The sequence below is a fragment of the Mesocricetus auratus genome, unplaced genomic scaffold, assembly GCF_017639785.1.
Source record: "Mesocricetus auratus isolate SY011 unplaced genomic scaffold, BCM_Maur_2.0 Super-Scaffold_100025, whole genome shotgun sequence".
Lineage (NCBI taxonomy): Eukaryota > Metazoa > Chordata > Mammalia > Rodentia > Cricetidae > Mesocricetus > Mesocricetus auratus.
Window position 1 is genome coordinate 27,192,998 of NW_024429206.1, and position 16,060 is coordinate 27,209,057.

Here is a 16,060-nt window from a genome sequence, read left to right on the forward strand (position 1 = left end):
GTTAGGTTTGGGTTGGTAGGAGGTGAGTCAATTGGCAGCTGGTGCTAACAGCTCCAGCTTCCCTGCCAGGAGCCTCAGGCACCTCCGGGGTGTGGCTACCACCTCCTGCCCCTCCTGTCTCCTTAGCCCTGGTAGGGGTTGTCTGAGGGAAGCCTGTAACCCACAGCCCTACCCTAGAGGGACCCAGGTGACAGTGTGGTCCCCGCTAGGCGTCTACAGCTGGGGCTGCGTTAGGGGGATGGTGTGGGGAGAGCTGCACTGGCTGTGGGGACGGGGAGATGGGGAGTGGCTGAAAGGGGGCCTCGCATGTGTGTACAGATGCCAGGAGCTCAGGACAATCCCCCATTCAAGATGCTGCCCAGGCAGGTTTTCCTGCCTCTCCTGGGAAGGGAGGGGGAGCCGCTCTAGTGTGTCTAACTTTTCCCTCCCAGACAGGAGGGGGAGGGGGTCCAGACCCCTGGCAGCCTCCACACTTTCCTCCCTGCTGTGTCTTCTTAGCTGCCTCTTCCCAACGGGCTTGACTCCTGATCCTAGTGCTTTCTCTACTGACTCAACTGTGCCACGCCTCACCTCCATATTTTGTAACCCAGGGCTTGCTGTAATGTCCAGGCCAGCCTGGAGCTCACTATCCTCCTGTCTCAGCCTCTGGAGTGCTAGGGTCATAGGCATGGAATCACTAAGTCCTTTGTCTCCTCTCTCCCTGGGTGACATTTAATATCCCTGGCCCTGGTGGGGGGGAGGACGGGACTCAATACTACAAGGAAGGGGCGTGTCACTGGGGACACTGTCCAGCCAACTGCCTTTCGCTGCCAAACAGACATCCTGGCTAGATAGTGACCTTCAGAGAGCTGCCATGGGAAGAATGAAGCTCTGCAAAGATGGGGGGACGGGGGAGGGAAGATCCCCCGGGCTCAGGGCAGGAGGCTGCCCTGCAGAGGCGCGCTAGCCTTCCTGTGGACGGGTTCCTCCTTTCCTACCCTTCGCTTATTTACACTGGCTTTTGGCTGGCCTCAGGAAAGTCTCCGAGGTTTGTCACATTGATGACGCCTCCCAGTGCATGTCTCTGCTAAGACCCCCGCCCCCCACACCCCCACCTCCTGAGGTCCCGCATCCATCCATCACCTGGTTGCCTTTTCTTCATTCGAGCCTAGATTTTGCCCAAGCCGGGAGTAACCCAGAAGGAGACGCAGACTCAAGGTGCAAAATACACACCTTGGCCTCCTCGGGTTGCTTAGGTGCTCACTTCCACCTGCGTTGCTGAAACAGCTCCAAAGCCTGCAACCCCACCCAGTTTCCATAGTAACCAAGCGAAGGGCTCTTGGGAGAAGTGGAGGAATGAAGAGAAGGCCAATTAGAAACAAAACCTAGAAGGACCTTGCTTCCCCCTGGTGGAGGCACTCAGGTGCCACTGTGGGCCTGGGCTCCTAGACCTGTGCAGTCGTAGGAAGCCCCGAGCCCCATGAGTGCAAGGCCAGCTAGGGTTATAGAGAAAGTTTGAAGCCCCCTTAAAAAATAACGGGGTGGGCACAACAGGTGCTTGCTGCCAAACCTGACCCGAGTTTGGCCCTGGACCCCACATAGTAAAGAGAGAACTGACCTCTAGCTGTCTTCTGGCCTCCACATTTGTGTGTGAGCATAGTTAAGAATAAAACAATAAACCCCTGGAGTGCTGGAGAGATGGCTCAGTTGGTGACCGGAGTGTTCTTCCTGTGGCCTGACGTCGTGACACACACTAGAACGGCGGTGGAGGTGTGGGAGGCAGGCAGGTGCGTACGCGGAAGCTGACTGGCTTCTGTCTCTAATAGAAGGCGGAGGGGCCTGAGGGATGGAGGCAGGAGTCGCCCTCTGGCCGCCCACTAGGTCGTGGGTGTGCGGCTCCTGCATGGCACGCCTAGCTGGCACGCCCTACTTTGGAGAGAAGCTTGTTAGGGCTCAGGGTGTTGGATCGCAGGGATGGCTCCACGCTTAACAGCACTTACTGCTCTCCGAGGGGACCCAAGTTAGGTTCCCAGCACCCCCAGCTCACGGCCACCTGCGACTCCAGCTCCAAAGAGTTCAACGCCCTCGCCTGGTGTTTATGAGCACACACATGGCAGACATTGTCTCTTACACACGCACATACGCATGCACACACATGAAATAAATAAAGCTCTGACTCTGTACTAAGGGAAGCTGCTGAAGGTCCGGAAGTGAGCGATTCAGGATGTCCCTGAAGCTGACCAAATGCACTAGGCCCCTCCTTCCCAAGCCTGTGTCTAAAGCTGGGGCCGCTAAGAACACTGCCAGACAACCTGAGGAGAGACACCCTCCAGCCTGCCACGCTGCCTGGAAGCTGTGCAGCGAGCAGCATGCTCCAGGTTCATGAGTCACAGCTACCGCAGTCATTTCCGCTGCTCACCCCTCACCCCTACCCCTGCATGAGTGCAGCGCGTTGGACTGCACTGGTGTCCCACTTTGGTCCATTGTTGGTTCCCTATCTGAGACGAGCAGAGGTCTGTTCACATCTTTGCAGGAATGGTGTCACACAACAGCACCTGTGCATGCACAAACACACGTAAACACACACACACTTTTTAAAATGGGGGTTTCTGGGGTAAAGAACGTGCATGATTGGCACTGGAAAATGGCTCAGACTGTAGAGTGCTTGCCTAGCATTCATAAAACCCCGGGCATAAACTAAGTGTAGTGATATATGCCTGTAATCTCAACAGGTAAAGGCAGGAGGATCGGGAGTTCAAAAGTCACCCTGTTATATAGTGATTTCTCACAAATAAACAAATAAAGGATTGCACAGAAGATCTTTTCTCCTGTCTTGCAGAAGCTCATTCTTCCTTCTGGAAGTTTCCCTCTCTGCCCCTTCTGTCGTCCATTGCTAGCAACTTACCAGGACTGAATGGGCCACCTGACAGGCTCTCAATGAGTGACATTCTCCTTACTGAGGTTCCCTCCCCATGGACATCTCCCCGCCGCCACACCTGCACAGCACCCAGCCTTCAGAGATCCACACACACCTGTCTCCCGTTCCCATTTCTCTTCGTCTCCCAGACTAACCATCTCCACCACAATCAAGGGGAAATTCATATCTAAAAGCATTCAGCATGGGGCTAGCAAGGTATCTCATGGAGAAGTGTTTGCTGTGTAGCCTGAACGCCTGAGTTTGATCCCCACATCCCACAGAGCAAAAGGAGAGAACTGACTCCCACGAATTTCCAACCTCCAGACAAGCAAATGGCAGGTGCGCGCATACCCACCCATATACACACATGTAACACACGACCACACAACAACATGTAAAAAAAGTATTTAAAAAAATAAATTATTTTTATCTATTTGTTTGAGGACAAGTCAGAACTCGGCAGCTTTGAAGGAAGGCTCTGGAGCATCTGAGGAGAGAGCAAGGAAACCCACATTGGAGGAGGACTCACCTCTTGGCCAGGACTTGCACGCCCCCAGGCCGGGCTGGTTCTCACCTGTTTCTTCCAGACTATGTCTATTTTGTCCCAACAGTTTCTCCCTAGAGGTGGTGGGGGATCAGATGAGGAGCACAGCTTTTGTGTGCGTTAGGTCCCACCCATCGACTGCCCTGTCACCCCCACACCGGGGACTTACCCCCTCCTCCTCCTCGCCAAGGCAGTTCTCGTCGTCATGTAAACATATACTCTGGGCAGTAATACAGGGACTAACACCATCACGAGCACCCCTGGCAGGATGGCCATTAAGCTGGGTGATTCTGAGGGCAGAAAGGAACAGCAATGGGGCTGTGAGTAGGCACAGTGGGTTAGAGGGTCGGCCTTGCAAGCCAGGTCCCCAGAGCCCGTGTGAAAGTGGTGGTGCTGCCCCCAACACCAGCCCTAAATTAGGGTGAGGACAAGTGGATCCCTGGACACTGGTAAAGTGCCAGGGCAGCGAGGCTATGGGGACCGTGTGTGTGTGTGTGTGTGTGTGTGTGTGTGTGTGTGTGTGTGTGTGTGTGCGCGCGCGCGCACGCGCGTGCCCGTGTGAGCATGTGTGCCCACATGCATGTGCTAGCATGCACTTGTGGAGGTCAGAGGATAACCTGTAAGAGTTAGTTCTCTTCTACCATGTTGGGATCAAATTCAGGAGGCAGGTTGGAGCCAGCCATGTTTGCCCACTGAACCATCTCACCAGGCCCGGTAAGCCCTTAGACAAGACACGCACCCAAGGTTGCCCTCTGACCTGCACGCACACACCGCGCTTGTGCGTACTCCCACCCCCACCTGTACCCAACAGGGACAGGCGGGAGACCGAGGGCCCTGAGCTGCCAGCTTAGGGCATCTGGTCCTCCTACATCTCTTGGTCCTCCCTCCAGGAGGCCCTGGGCCCTCACCCAGGAGCCCTTCCTTTTTGCAGTCACAGCTCCCATAAGACTCTCCAGGGGTTCTTCACACCAGGTTTGACATCGGGGCCACTCTCCCTCCCTGCCCTCTGCATCTTCTGAGGTGGGACTTCACTCTAGCCTAGGCTGTCCTGGAGCTCACTATGCAGCCCAGCAGGCTGACCTTGAACTCAAGGGGATCCTCCTGCCTCACTGCCACCCTTTCTAGTTTTCTGTAACACAGTCTGTGTAATCCAGGCTGGCCGGAAATTCTCAGGCCCCTGCCTCACCCTCTTGCCGTGCTGGGATTACAGGCATTTACCATCACTCCCAGTTGACGCCACGCTGAGCATTGAACCCAGGCCTTCATGTGCACTACGTCAGCGAGTGAGCCACAGACTCCAGTCCTCTGCCCCTACTTCCCACCCCAGAAACACTTCCAGCCTAGAAGCTTGTTGGGGACGCAGAAGTCCATGCCCACTGGACCTGAGCCTCTTGGGGAAATGCTGATAAGGACGTGTTAAACAGGTTATGCCCTCCCAAGCATAGACTTGGAAAAACAATGGCCCAGAGGTGCAACAGAATCCCAGTTTGGGGCAGGGGACAGCAGAGGGTGGAGAGGGACTGAGCAGGGGCAGCACGGGTGAGCAGTGGAAGCTCAGCCAGTCAGGAAGGCAAAGGCACGCTAGCGTGCTAACAGCCCCAGGACATGCAGGAGGAAGTAGGAGCTTCAGAAAAGCTCCAGGTCATTTTCGGCAAAACAGTGAGGTCAAAGCCATCGGGGCTGCATGACACCATGTTCCAAGCACATTAATTGAAAGGAGCCAATAAACAAGACAGGGAGGGACTGGGGAGACAGCTCAGTGGGTAGTGTGCTTGTCTTGAAAGAACAAGGAGCCAGGTTTGATTCCAGAGCCCACATGACAACCTCGGTGTGCACTTGCAACCCTAGTGCTGGGGAAGAGGAGAAAGGCAGACTTGGGGTCACTAGCCATCACCCTATGCCCTGTGACCAGTTCCAGCCTCAAAAAAAAAGTGGATTGTGCTTAAAGAATACCATCAGGGGGTGTCCCTTGGCCTCCTCATTTATGTATAAACACAGTAACTGGCATCTGCTCCTATACGCACGCACTAGGGCGCAGCAAGATCACAGTGTATTCCTCTAGGAGACGAACGAAAGACAGGTGGAGGACTACTGTCTTGCTGATCCGTGGGGATCTCACAGTGACATGATTCCTATTTAGTTTCATATGTAATATGTTGTTATTTAGGGTTTTCTTAATGAGATAGGTTTCATATAACCAGGCTAGCCTCAAACTCACTATGCAGCTGAGGATGACCTTGAACTCCTGATCTTCTTGTCTTCACTTCCAACATGCTAGGGTTACAGACCTGTGCCGCCATGCCCGAATATCATATACGTGTTATGTGGTGTATAGCACATGAACTGGAGAGACAGCTGGGTAGGCTAAGGTGCTTGGCACTAGGCCTAGAGACCGGAGTTGGATCCCAGAGTTTCACATAGCAGAAGGAGATAGATGACTCCCTTGGGTTGTCCTCTGAAACCCACACATTCACCCCACCCCAACAAATAAATATAATCTCTCATATATATAATACAATATCATATGAATTATATTCTATAATTGATAGTATATCTAAAATATACAGCATAACATAATTTATATATTATAATTTAACATATATTATCAATATACAATACACCCAAAATATTTATATAGAACTATAAACTATATATGTGTGATATGTAATTGCACATTTTATATCATCTATAGTATATAGTGCACAATGTTGCCTATGATATATTACTTATTATACTATATGAATATATTGTGATATATTGTCACCCCTATTATATATCTGTGATATATATATATAGATATATACATATATAGATATGTGATTATAATGTGTATGAAAATTAAAAACAGAGTAATTCTGTGGCAGTGGCCAGTGGGACACAGGCCTGGGGTGTGGCTGTTACCTAGCTTTTTTCTGGATGGGATATCCCGTGGTTCTGTGCAGAATTCTCCTCCATAGCCAAGGTCACAATGGCAGATGAAGGTGGCCCCCTGCTCCTGACAGCGGCCATCATTGTGGCAGGGGTTATGTAGACACGGGCTATCTGCAAGGGCAGAAGGGTGTGAGTGGGTCCCAAGAGGACATTCATAGTGCACGAGAGGGCGTGGGAGGGGCCCGGGGAGAGCATCAGTCGTCACCAAAGCCTGGCCTGGCACTCTGACCCTGCTACCCTGGGTTTAGAATTTGTTCAACCCTCTAAACCCCCCCTCTGTGTGTGTGTGTGTGTGTGTGTGTGTGTGTGTGTGTGTGTGAAGGTCCGTCAACTTCAGGAGTCATTCTTCAGTTGCTGTCTACTTTGTTTGTTTTAGACACAGGGCCTCTCATAAGCCCAGAGCTCACTGTTAGTCTAGGCTGAAAGCCCCACAGCCCTAGAGACCCATTTTATATGCATGTATGAGTGCCTGCTCCATGTATGTGTGTCTGTGCCGTCAGACGCCAGAACTGGAGTTACAGGCAGTTGGGCGGGGCCCTGTGGGTGCTGGGAACTGAACCTGGGTCCTCCTCAAGAACAGCCAGTGCTCTTAACCACTGAGCCATCTCTCTAACTGTGATTGACTTTTTAAACATGGGTACTAGAGATCCAACTCAGGTCTCTACATTTGTCAGGATGCACTTTACAAACTGGGCTGTTTTTCCAGCCCTGGAACCCCTCCCTTTCTTTTGAGAGAGAGAGATGGGGGTCTCACTATGTAGTCCTGGATGTCCTGGAACTCACTGTAGACCAGGCTGGCCTCACACTCACAGAGATCTGCCTGCCTCTGTCTCCTGAGTGCTGGGATTGAGGTGTGCACCACTGCGCTTGGCTGGAACCCTGTTTACATTGCTCATAAAATGGGGTATTGTGCTTTCCACTAGGTAAAGGTTAAAGTCTATCCTGAGGCAGACAGAGCTCTGCATGGTTCTTTTCCTTCAACCCTTCCTACAAAAGAATCCCACTCAGGCAGGGCATAGGGAGGGAGGGTATCCCTGGTGTTAAGACACCAGAAAGACCCAGGCTCACCCCGGAAGCAGCCTCGAGTAAAGTTGGCCACGGTGCAGGACTCTCCAGCTCTGCAGCCGTAGGGCTCACACAGCAGGACCCCCTGGCTGGCACAGGTGCAGCGCTGGGAGCAGTCATCAGTTACAAAGCTGTCATCCAGCTGGAAAAGAGCAGGTGAAGACACGGAACGTTCTAGATTCATCCTAGAGCCCATTCTCTGTACCTGGATTGCCAGGCCTCCACGCCACCCAGACCTTGTAGTAGATGCCGTTGGTAGTGCAGCCGCAGCGAGTCACTGGAAGGCTCTGGGTGTCACTGTAGATGTAGCCTGGGATGCTGGCACAGCCTTCCACACAGGGACCATCACACACCTTGGGGGTCACAAATTTGGCACAGGACGCTGGGCAGGGCGTCATACAGCTCTGGTACACAGTATTGGCAGGACATGTCATGGCTGAGAGGATACAAGCATAGTTAGGAGCTGGCTGGCCTTGGGGCCAAACAAAGGGCTGAGCGGGCAGGAAACGGAGTGGGGTGTAAGGCCATCCAACAGAGCGCAGAGCTCCCTGTAGACAGCCAGCCCAGGGCAAGCAGGCCAGGTCTGCCTGAGGACTTCTGTCTGGGAAACAAGATGTCTGATGAAAACAGATGGGCAGTGGGTATGGTAGCACACACCTGGAATCCCAGCACTCAGGAGCTGAGGCAGAAGGCTCACCATGAGTTTGAGGCCAGCATGGGCTACAGAGCGAGATTTTTTCCTCAAAAACCAAAAACAGGGGCTGAAAAAATGGCTCAGCAGTTAGGAGCACTCACAGAGGATTGTTCCCGGCTCTGCTCCCAGTGCCCACATGGTGGTTCACAACCATCTGTAACTCCAGTTCCAGGGGCCTGACACCTGCTGCGAGCCTCTGTGGGCACCAGCATGCATAGAATGCAGGCAGGCAAAGCACTCATACATATACATCAAACAGACGTGAGCAAAATCTGTGGAACACCCACCACAGAACATAAGCATGGAGCTGAGGGGTGACAGAAATGACAGGGACAGCCAGTGTGGGGAATGTGCTTGTCACCCCAGTTCTGGTGAGGCAGAGACCTGAGGACACTTGGGCTTGTTAGGCAGCTAGCTGTCACCAGGGTTCTCTGCTCTGGCATCCACACACACGAATCCAAACACACACGGGTGCACACACGAATCCAAACACACACGGGTGCACACATACACACATACAGAGAAATAGAGGAAGAGAAAACCCAACAACAGAAAGCATGGGCAGAGAGGAGGAGGAATGGGGTTGGGCAGTGGAGGAGCAGGCAGGAGAGGCGTCAGTCTGGAGTCACTTTGCTGCCTTGAACTTGGGAGAGAAGAATCAGGCTGGAAGGCCATGGCGAGGGTGGAGGCAGCACAGCAGCAGAACTGAGCGGAGGTAGAGTCAGAGCCTCACCACAGCGCGTCTGGTCCCGCCAGCCAGTCATGTTGGCACCTGCCTCCTGGCACAGGACGGCATAGCCACTGAGGACCCGGCATCGAAGCTCTTCTTTCTCTTTGGTTTTCCAAGCAGAGCACATGTCAGACATACAGTGCCTGGGGCAGAAAGGGAGGGTGGGTGGAGTAGGTGTGATGTTAGAGGCAGGAAGCAAAGAGGTCGGGCCTTGCTGGAAAAGGGCCCAGGGTGAGGGGCTGCGGGATGGGGGCGTGGCTAAACTGACAGAGGCTTGCCTGGCAAGAATAAGGAGCTGTTTGATTTCTGGTACCCATGTTAAAAGCAAGCATGGCGTGGTGATGTGTTTGGAATCCCAGAGCTGGTGAAGGGGAGACAGGAGGGTCCTCGAGGCTCACTGGCCAGCCAGCTTAGCCTACTCAGTAAGCATTAGGCTTACGCTGGAAACCTTGCCTCAGAAAACAAGGTGAAGCTGGGGAAATGCTCACTGGGAAAAAGCACCTGCTGCTCAAGTATGAGGAACTGAGTTGGAATCCCCACACATGCCTGTAATCCCAGCTTTGTGGGGAGTAAAGACTCTCTCACAGTCCAGCCAAAAAAACAAAAACAAAAACAAAACAAAACAAAAAAAACGAGCTGAAGGTTCAGTGTGAGACCCTGTATCTAAGGAATAAGGCAAGACACCAGATTTTCAATAACACCCCGACAACACATACCCATCTCCACACTCACACAAAAGCAAAGACAGGAAACAGAAACCAAGGAGGATGCCCCTGACCTATATAAACATACACGACATGCACACTGAGCACGCGTGCACACGCACCCTCCTGAAAACGCTCTCAAATAAATGCGCAAACAGAAGCCGAGGTGCAGCCGAGTTGGCAGAGTGTTTGCTCAGCATGCATGGAGCCCTGGGTTCATCCCCTGTACCACACAAGCAAGGCATGGTGCCCCATGCCTATCATCCCAGCACTTGAGAGGTGGAGGCAGAAGAATCAGAAATTCAAGGTCATCTTTAGGTATGTTAGCCTGGGCTACACGAGACCTAAATAAATACAGAATAAGATAGATTAAAACTAAACTAGTGAAGAAGGGCCCAGAGCCCCACACAGAAAGTCGGCAGGCTAGAGGGACAGCTTGGGGATAAGGCATGTGATCATAGAAAGACAGGCTGTAGAATGGGGGGTCAGTAGGAAACGAGGTCACAAGGGAGAACCAAGCCCACAGAGCTAGTGGGGTCAGAGAGGAAAACCACAGCAGGAATCTGGAACATTCTCGTAAGCACTGGGCCTGTGACTCACTGCTCAAAGGGATGTGGGGCTACAATCTGGTGACAGGCAGCAAAGGGGCCCTGGGGGTCCATCAGCACCCTACAGGCCTGGGTGCTGCTGAGGAGCGCGGTCTGCTCCGGACTGCACTCTGACGGCGGAAGCTCGGGCTCTTCCTCTCCTCCATCTTCTTCTGGCAGGGCCCTGAAGTAGGGATGGCAAGGGGCTGCTTGAGGCTCGGGAGATGAACTTAAGGAGAAAAAACAAGTCTGCAGAAAGGTGAAAGGAAGGACAAGGGCACCATGGGGATTTCTAATGAGCACCTCTCAGCGAGAGACCAAGTGACAGAAGGTGCCTCTGTGCTGAGGACCAGAGGGTTAAGACAGTGGAAACGAGACTGGCTGGGTAGGACATACCCGTCTCAGAGGGACAGCACCTGCCTAGAATCCCCCAGTGAGGGGCTGGGGTGTGACTCAGTGGTAGAACACCTGCCTAGAATCCCCCAGTGAGGGGCTGGGGCGTGGCTCAGTGGTAGAGCTCCTGCCTAGAATCCCCCAGTGAGGGGCTGGGATGTGGCTCAGTGATAAGAAGATTTGACTTTAATTCTCAGTAAAGAGTGAGGAATGTGGCTCATATTACATGTATAAGGTCATAGGTTCAATCCTCTGCCCTCCAACAAAGAGACTCTTAGTCATCTCCCTAACCTTCAGCCCTCACCTTGGCGATCGGAAGAGGGCATCTACCATCTTCACCTCCCAGCTGTTGCCAAAGGCATTGAGGTTGGAGGTGAGCATTCCATTGGGCAACATGAAATCATTGGCTTGGTCCTTGTCATAGTTTCCACACAGACCCCGTATCAGTCCTCGGTACATGGTAGGCAAGGAGATCACTGCCGGGAGGAAGGACACTCCCTGTAGCCTGTAGTGAGCCCACTTCTGTCCCCCCACCATAACCCAGTCTCCCTCTCAGGCTGGGGGCTCTATCCCCACGTATAACTCACTGAAATGTGCCTTGCCCCCCTCCATCCCAGAAATGGGTTCCTGTTTATTGGTTTTATTGTTCTATTTTCATTTTTGAGACAGGGTCTCATATAGCCCAAGCTAAACTCAAACCGGCTGTGCAGCTGAGGCTGGCTTTTCCGGATCCTCCTGCCTCTTCCTTCCGATGCTAAGATTGCAGGTGAGCTCCATCACACCCTGCACTGTCGCGTTGTTTGTTTGGGTTTTCTTTTTTCTTTTTTTGTTTGTTGTTTTTCGAGACAGGGTTTTATCTGTGTAACAGCCCTGGCTGTCTTGGAACTAGTTCTGTAGACCAGGCTGGCCTACAACTCACAGAGGCCCACCTGCCTCTGCCTTCTGAGTGCTGGGATTAAAGGCGTGCGCCACCACCACCTGGCTTGATTGGGTTTCTTTGAGACAGAATCTCAGTACAGGCCTTGGGTAGCCTGGAACTCACTCTGTAGACCAAGTGGGCCCACCTCATGGAAGACCCTCCTGCTGCTGGCTCCCGAGGGTTGGGGTTACACGTGTGAGCTAGCGCCCTGGGTCAGAGCCCAGGCTTCTGCTGTCGGTGGCCGTCTCAGGTACCTGTGCTATGCTTTCCATCGAAGTCCACCACCATTTCAAAGTCAGTGACGAGAAGCAGCCGCTGTGCCCGTAAGATGACCCGCAGGTGGTCGTTCGGACTGTAAGGGACCGCCACCTTTTGATCGTTGACCTTGAAATGGAAGACTGCAGCTGCATAGCATGCTCAGTGGGCCACACTCTCTGCTGCTGTGCTGTGCGCCTGGCTTTTCTCATCACCCACCATGATATTCTAGAGTCTTCTTTACCCCCAGTGCCAGAGACTTCCCTTCATACCCCAGGGTCTTCTTTGCAAAAACTCAGAAATTCAGACAGATGGTTCAGTGGTAGAGGCACTTGCCACCATTCTGGAGGACCTGAGTTCGATTTCCAGGACCCGTATGGGGGACACAGAGAACTGACTCCTCCAAGCTGTCTAATGACCTCCAAACAGGCACCACAGCCCATGCATGTGCACACAACAAACACATGTGGCAGAGAGACGGCCCATTGTTTGACCATGGTTGCTGCTCCTCCAGCAGACCTGCATGTGGTTCCCAGATTCCTTGCTGGACAGCTCACAACTACCTATAACTCTAGCTCCAGGGTACATGACACCTTCTGGCCTCTGTGGTACTCATGCGTATGTGGGATATACTTACACAGACACACATAAACAGATACACACACAAATACTAAAAGACTAGATGAGCATAAAGGAAGTTGGTTTTGAGCATCACTGTGGGTGCTCCGCTGGTACGTGTGAGGCCCTGCACTCCCCTCTGCCCCACTGCCCTTGCTATCTTCCTCCACTAAGCGACACCGACTCTGACTTCTGAACGCCATCTGCATCCCTGCAAACTCCCTGGCAGCCGGCACTCTGGCTTTGCCAACTCCAGGTGGCCTACAACAGTCTCTCTAGGTTCCTTCAGGTCTGGTTCTGCCCCTTACTCACCAAAACCACCAGCTCTTCTTTGAGCTGGATTTTATAACCATAGACGAAGATGGTCATCTCATGCAAGGCTGGACTCCCTTTGGAGGATATCTTGTTGCGCCCCTCCGCGACCAGTTGCTGGACGCCCTCTGGGAGCTCGTCCACTGTCTTAATGAGATAGTAGTTCATCCGGCCCGGGAAGCGGTAGGTGAAGCCATCAAAAGTATGGTAGTAGGGATCCCCGAAGATGGAACATTTTTCCAATTCTGTCAAGAAATGTGAACGCCGAAAAGGACCTCAGCCCAGTTACTGGTCTCCTAGGACCTCTCCCCAGCTCCGGTGTTTCTGATCACCCCCTCTTAGGCCAGGGCTCCGCCTCAGGGTTCTTCCAGCCACCAGGGCACCCTCTCCCTCTCCCTCCCTTACTATTGGCGGCACAGTTACTGCTGCCGTCGTCGCTGTGCTGGCAGTGGGACCCCGTGGGGCAGATGAAGTTCCGGCACCGAACAGCGCCGTCCTCACAGGCGCAGCTCTGGGTGCAGCCACTGGAGATCCAGGTCTTGCCTGCCTGCAGAAGCCGCGGGAGGAGAAGGGAGTGAGGGAGAGGGGGCGTTTGAAGAGAAAGGCTTGACTTCCTGTGTGGATGGCTTACATCCGCCTGCCCCAAGTCTATTAAGTCAACCAGCTATGGATGAAAATATGTGAAAAGCTGCCCCCAGCCTTTATGTGAGGGTTTGTGCCGGGGCTCGTTGCAGCTTGTGATGCTGCATTCGGTTGACATGCCTGGGGGCCTGCTCTTTTCTCAAGGGAAGACGACAAGTAGTGGGGTACTGGAAGCAGGAGAGGGAGGGGAGGATGTGTCAGGAGGTGTTGTGTGAGAGAGAATAAATAAAAATAAGAAATCAGACTACCACATGGTCCAACTATCAAAACAATTGCATCTATGGTTAGGGGTATAGCTAAGTGGTGGAGTATGTGCCTAGAATCCCCCAGTGAGGGGCTGGGGTGTGGCTCAGTGGTAGAACACCTGCCTAGAATCCCCCAGTGAGGGGCCGGGGTGTGGCTCAGTGGTAGAGCTCCTGCCTAGAATCCCCCAGTGAGGGGCTGGAGTATGGATCAGTGTAGAGTTAGTGCCTTGCATGAATGGGGCTCTAAGCTCTATAAAGAAAATCTATGTATTTTATGTCATTATTCCCTAAATAATACAGCAGAACTATTTATGTAACTTTACAGAGTCTTATCACTAGAATACACATAGAATTATTTAAAGCATATTGGAAGTTACTTATTTGTGCGTGAGTGTGTGTGTGCTTGAGTGCATGTGTTTACATGTGTGTGCACACACATACAGACATGAGCATGTAGAAGAGGGTCAAAGGACAAGCTCATTCCTCAGGAACTGTCCACTTTGTTCTTTGAGGCAGGGTCTTTCATTAAGTCTTGAACTTGCCAAGTGGGCTAGGTTGGCTGGCCAGTGAGCCTCAGGGATCTACCTGTTTTCACATCTTCAATGCTGGATTACAAGCAAATACTACTACACCTGACTTTAAAAAAATAGAAAAAAAAAGCATTTATTTTGGCCATAGGATGCCGCAGCATGTGCGTGTGGGGCAGAGGATATTTCTTTCAGGAGCCCATTCTCTCTTCCCACTAGGTGGGCTTTGTGGGAGGTGTGTTTACCTGCCGAGACACCTCCTGGCCCTCCCCTGACAGCCTCATGTGCAAGACAAACACTTCCGGACTGAGCTGTCTGCCCAGCTGTGTGTTTGTTTAAAGAGCTTGCTTGGAGGTTCTAGGAGGGAAGCCTCCTCAACCACGTGGCGGTTTCGAGGGGAACACATGTGGGGTTGTGAGGAGGAAGGAGAACCCTGCTTAGCCACATTACCCACATCAACCCTGGGAACCAAGGTGACAGATGCCACAGCCAGACGGCCTTCACAGCCTTCCTTCCTTTCATAGACCAGGCTGGCCTCCAATTCCCTATGTAGCCAAGGAGGGCTTTGAACTTCTGAGCCTTGGGCTTCTGTGTTCCTGGTGCTAGGAAGACAGGTGTGCACCCCACTCCTGCTTCAAGTGCTGCTGGGGATGGAACCCAGGGCTCTGTGTGCCAAGCCCTCTGCACACTAAGCTGCACTCCCAGGCCCGCATCATTTCTATAAGGGCTTGGACATCTGTATACGTGGGCATCTTCAGGGTGTTCTGGAACCAAGAACATAATTCCTGCGGATGCCCAGGAACTGGTGCGATTGGCCTTCTCCAGAAGACAGCTGCAGTGCCGTTTGCACCTTGGTACCACGCATTCCTCCTTCTCAAGACACTGTTCTTGGCCTTCTGCCAGGATTAGTAGAGATAAGGTCTTAGGTAGCTTAGGCAGCCTCAGACTCATCATGCATCTGAGGATAGCCCTCAACTTCTGGTCTTCCTGTCCCTAGCTCCTAAGTGGTTGGATTCGAGGTATGCACCACAGCACACAGCTTGTTCCTGGTGTCTTAAATACACGGCTTAGGAGGGGCTATATGCAGATAAGGAAATGGAGCAGCAGGGTTCTTCCTGTCCACCCTGGTGCTTCAGTTGTGGGGACTCCCTGACACGACCCCCAGTCTATGAGGGCTGGGGACGTGGCTCCATTGGTGGAGTACTTGTCTGTGGTGCACAGAGCCCTGGGTTCCACCCCAGCACCACATGACCCAGGCACAGTGGGACAGTCTGTTAACCCCGCACTCAGGAAGTCAAAGCAGGACGAGCATGAATTCAAGGTTCTCTTCCTCTATGCAGTGAGTTTGAGACAGCCTGCTATATGAGTCCTTGTCTTTGAAAAACAATAAAAAGAAAACTCAATCTGCAGCCTACCAGCCTTCACACTCCAGAGCCAGCCTTATAAACAGAGCATCCAAGGCTGAGAAAGGCAGAGGGGCCACCCACCCACTCTCTACCCCACTGTCACCCCACTCTCTACCCCACTGTCACCCCACTGTCACCCCACTGTCACCCCACTGTCACCCCACTCTCTACCCCACTGTCACCCCACTGTCACCCGACTGTCACCCCACTGTCACCCCACTCTCTACCCCACTGTCACCCCACTGTCACCCCACTCTCTACCCCACTGTCACCCCACTCTCTACCCCACTGTCACCCCACTCTCTACCCCACTGTCACCCCACTCTCTACCCCACTCTCTACCCCACTGTCACCCCACCTCTACCCCACTGTCACCCCACTGTCACCCCACTCTCTACCCTACTGTCACCCCACTGTCACCCCACTCTCTACCCCACTGTCACCTCACTCTCTACCCCACTGTCACCCCACTCTCTACCCCACTGTCACCCCACTCTCTACCCCACTGTCACCCCACTCTCTACCCCACTGTCACCCCACTCTCTACCCCACTCTCTACCCCACTGTCACCCCACTCTCTACCCCACTCTCT

At 52.9% G+C, this 16,060-nt stretch overlaps 1 protein-coding gene across 1 annotated transcript in view; it reads right to left on the reverse strand.

Annotated features, from left to right (window-relative positions):
• Positions 1-3,302: 3,302 nt before the first annotated feature.
• The window catches only part of Zan (zonadhesin), a 105,839-nt gene continuing 93,081 nt past the window's right edge, over positions 3,303-16,060 (reverse strand). Inside the window, 11 exon segments of the mRNA XM_040731637.1 lie at positions 3,303-3,514; positions 3,610-3,730; positions 6,342-6,482; positions 7,440-7,578; positions 7,673-7,872; positions 8,864-9,003; positions 10,165-10,335; positions 10,849-11,020; positions 11,718-11,847; positions 12,649-12,893; positions 13,054-13,195. Of these exon segments, the coding sequence (XP_040587571.1) occupies positions 3,346-3,514; positions 3,610-3,730; positions 6,342-6,482; positions 7,440-7,578; positions 7,673-7,872; positions 8,864-9,003; positions 10,165-10,335; positions 10,849-11,020; positions 11,718-11,847; positions 12,649-12,893; positions 13,054-13,195 (1,770 nt within the window). The 3' untranslated portion in view covers positions 3,303-3,345.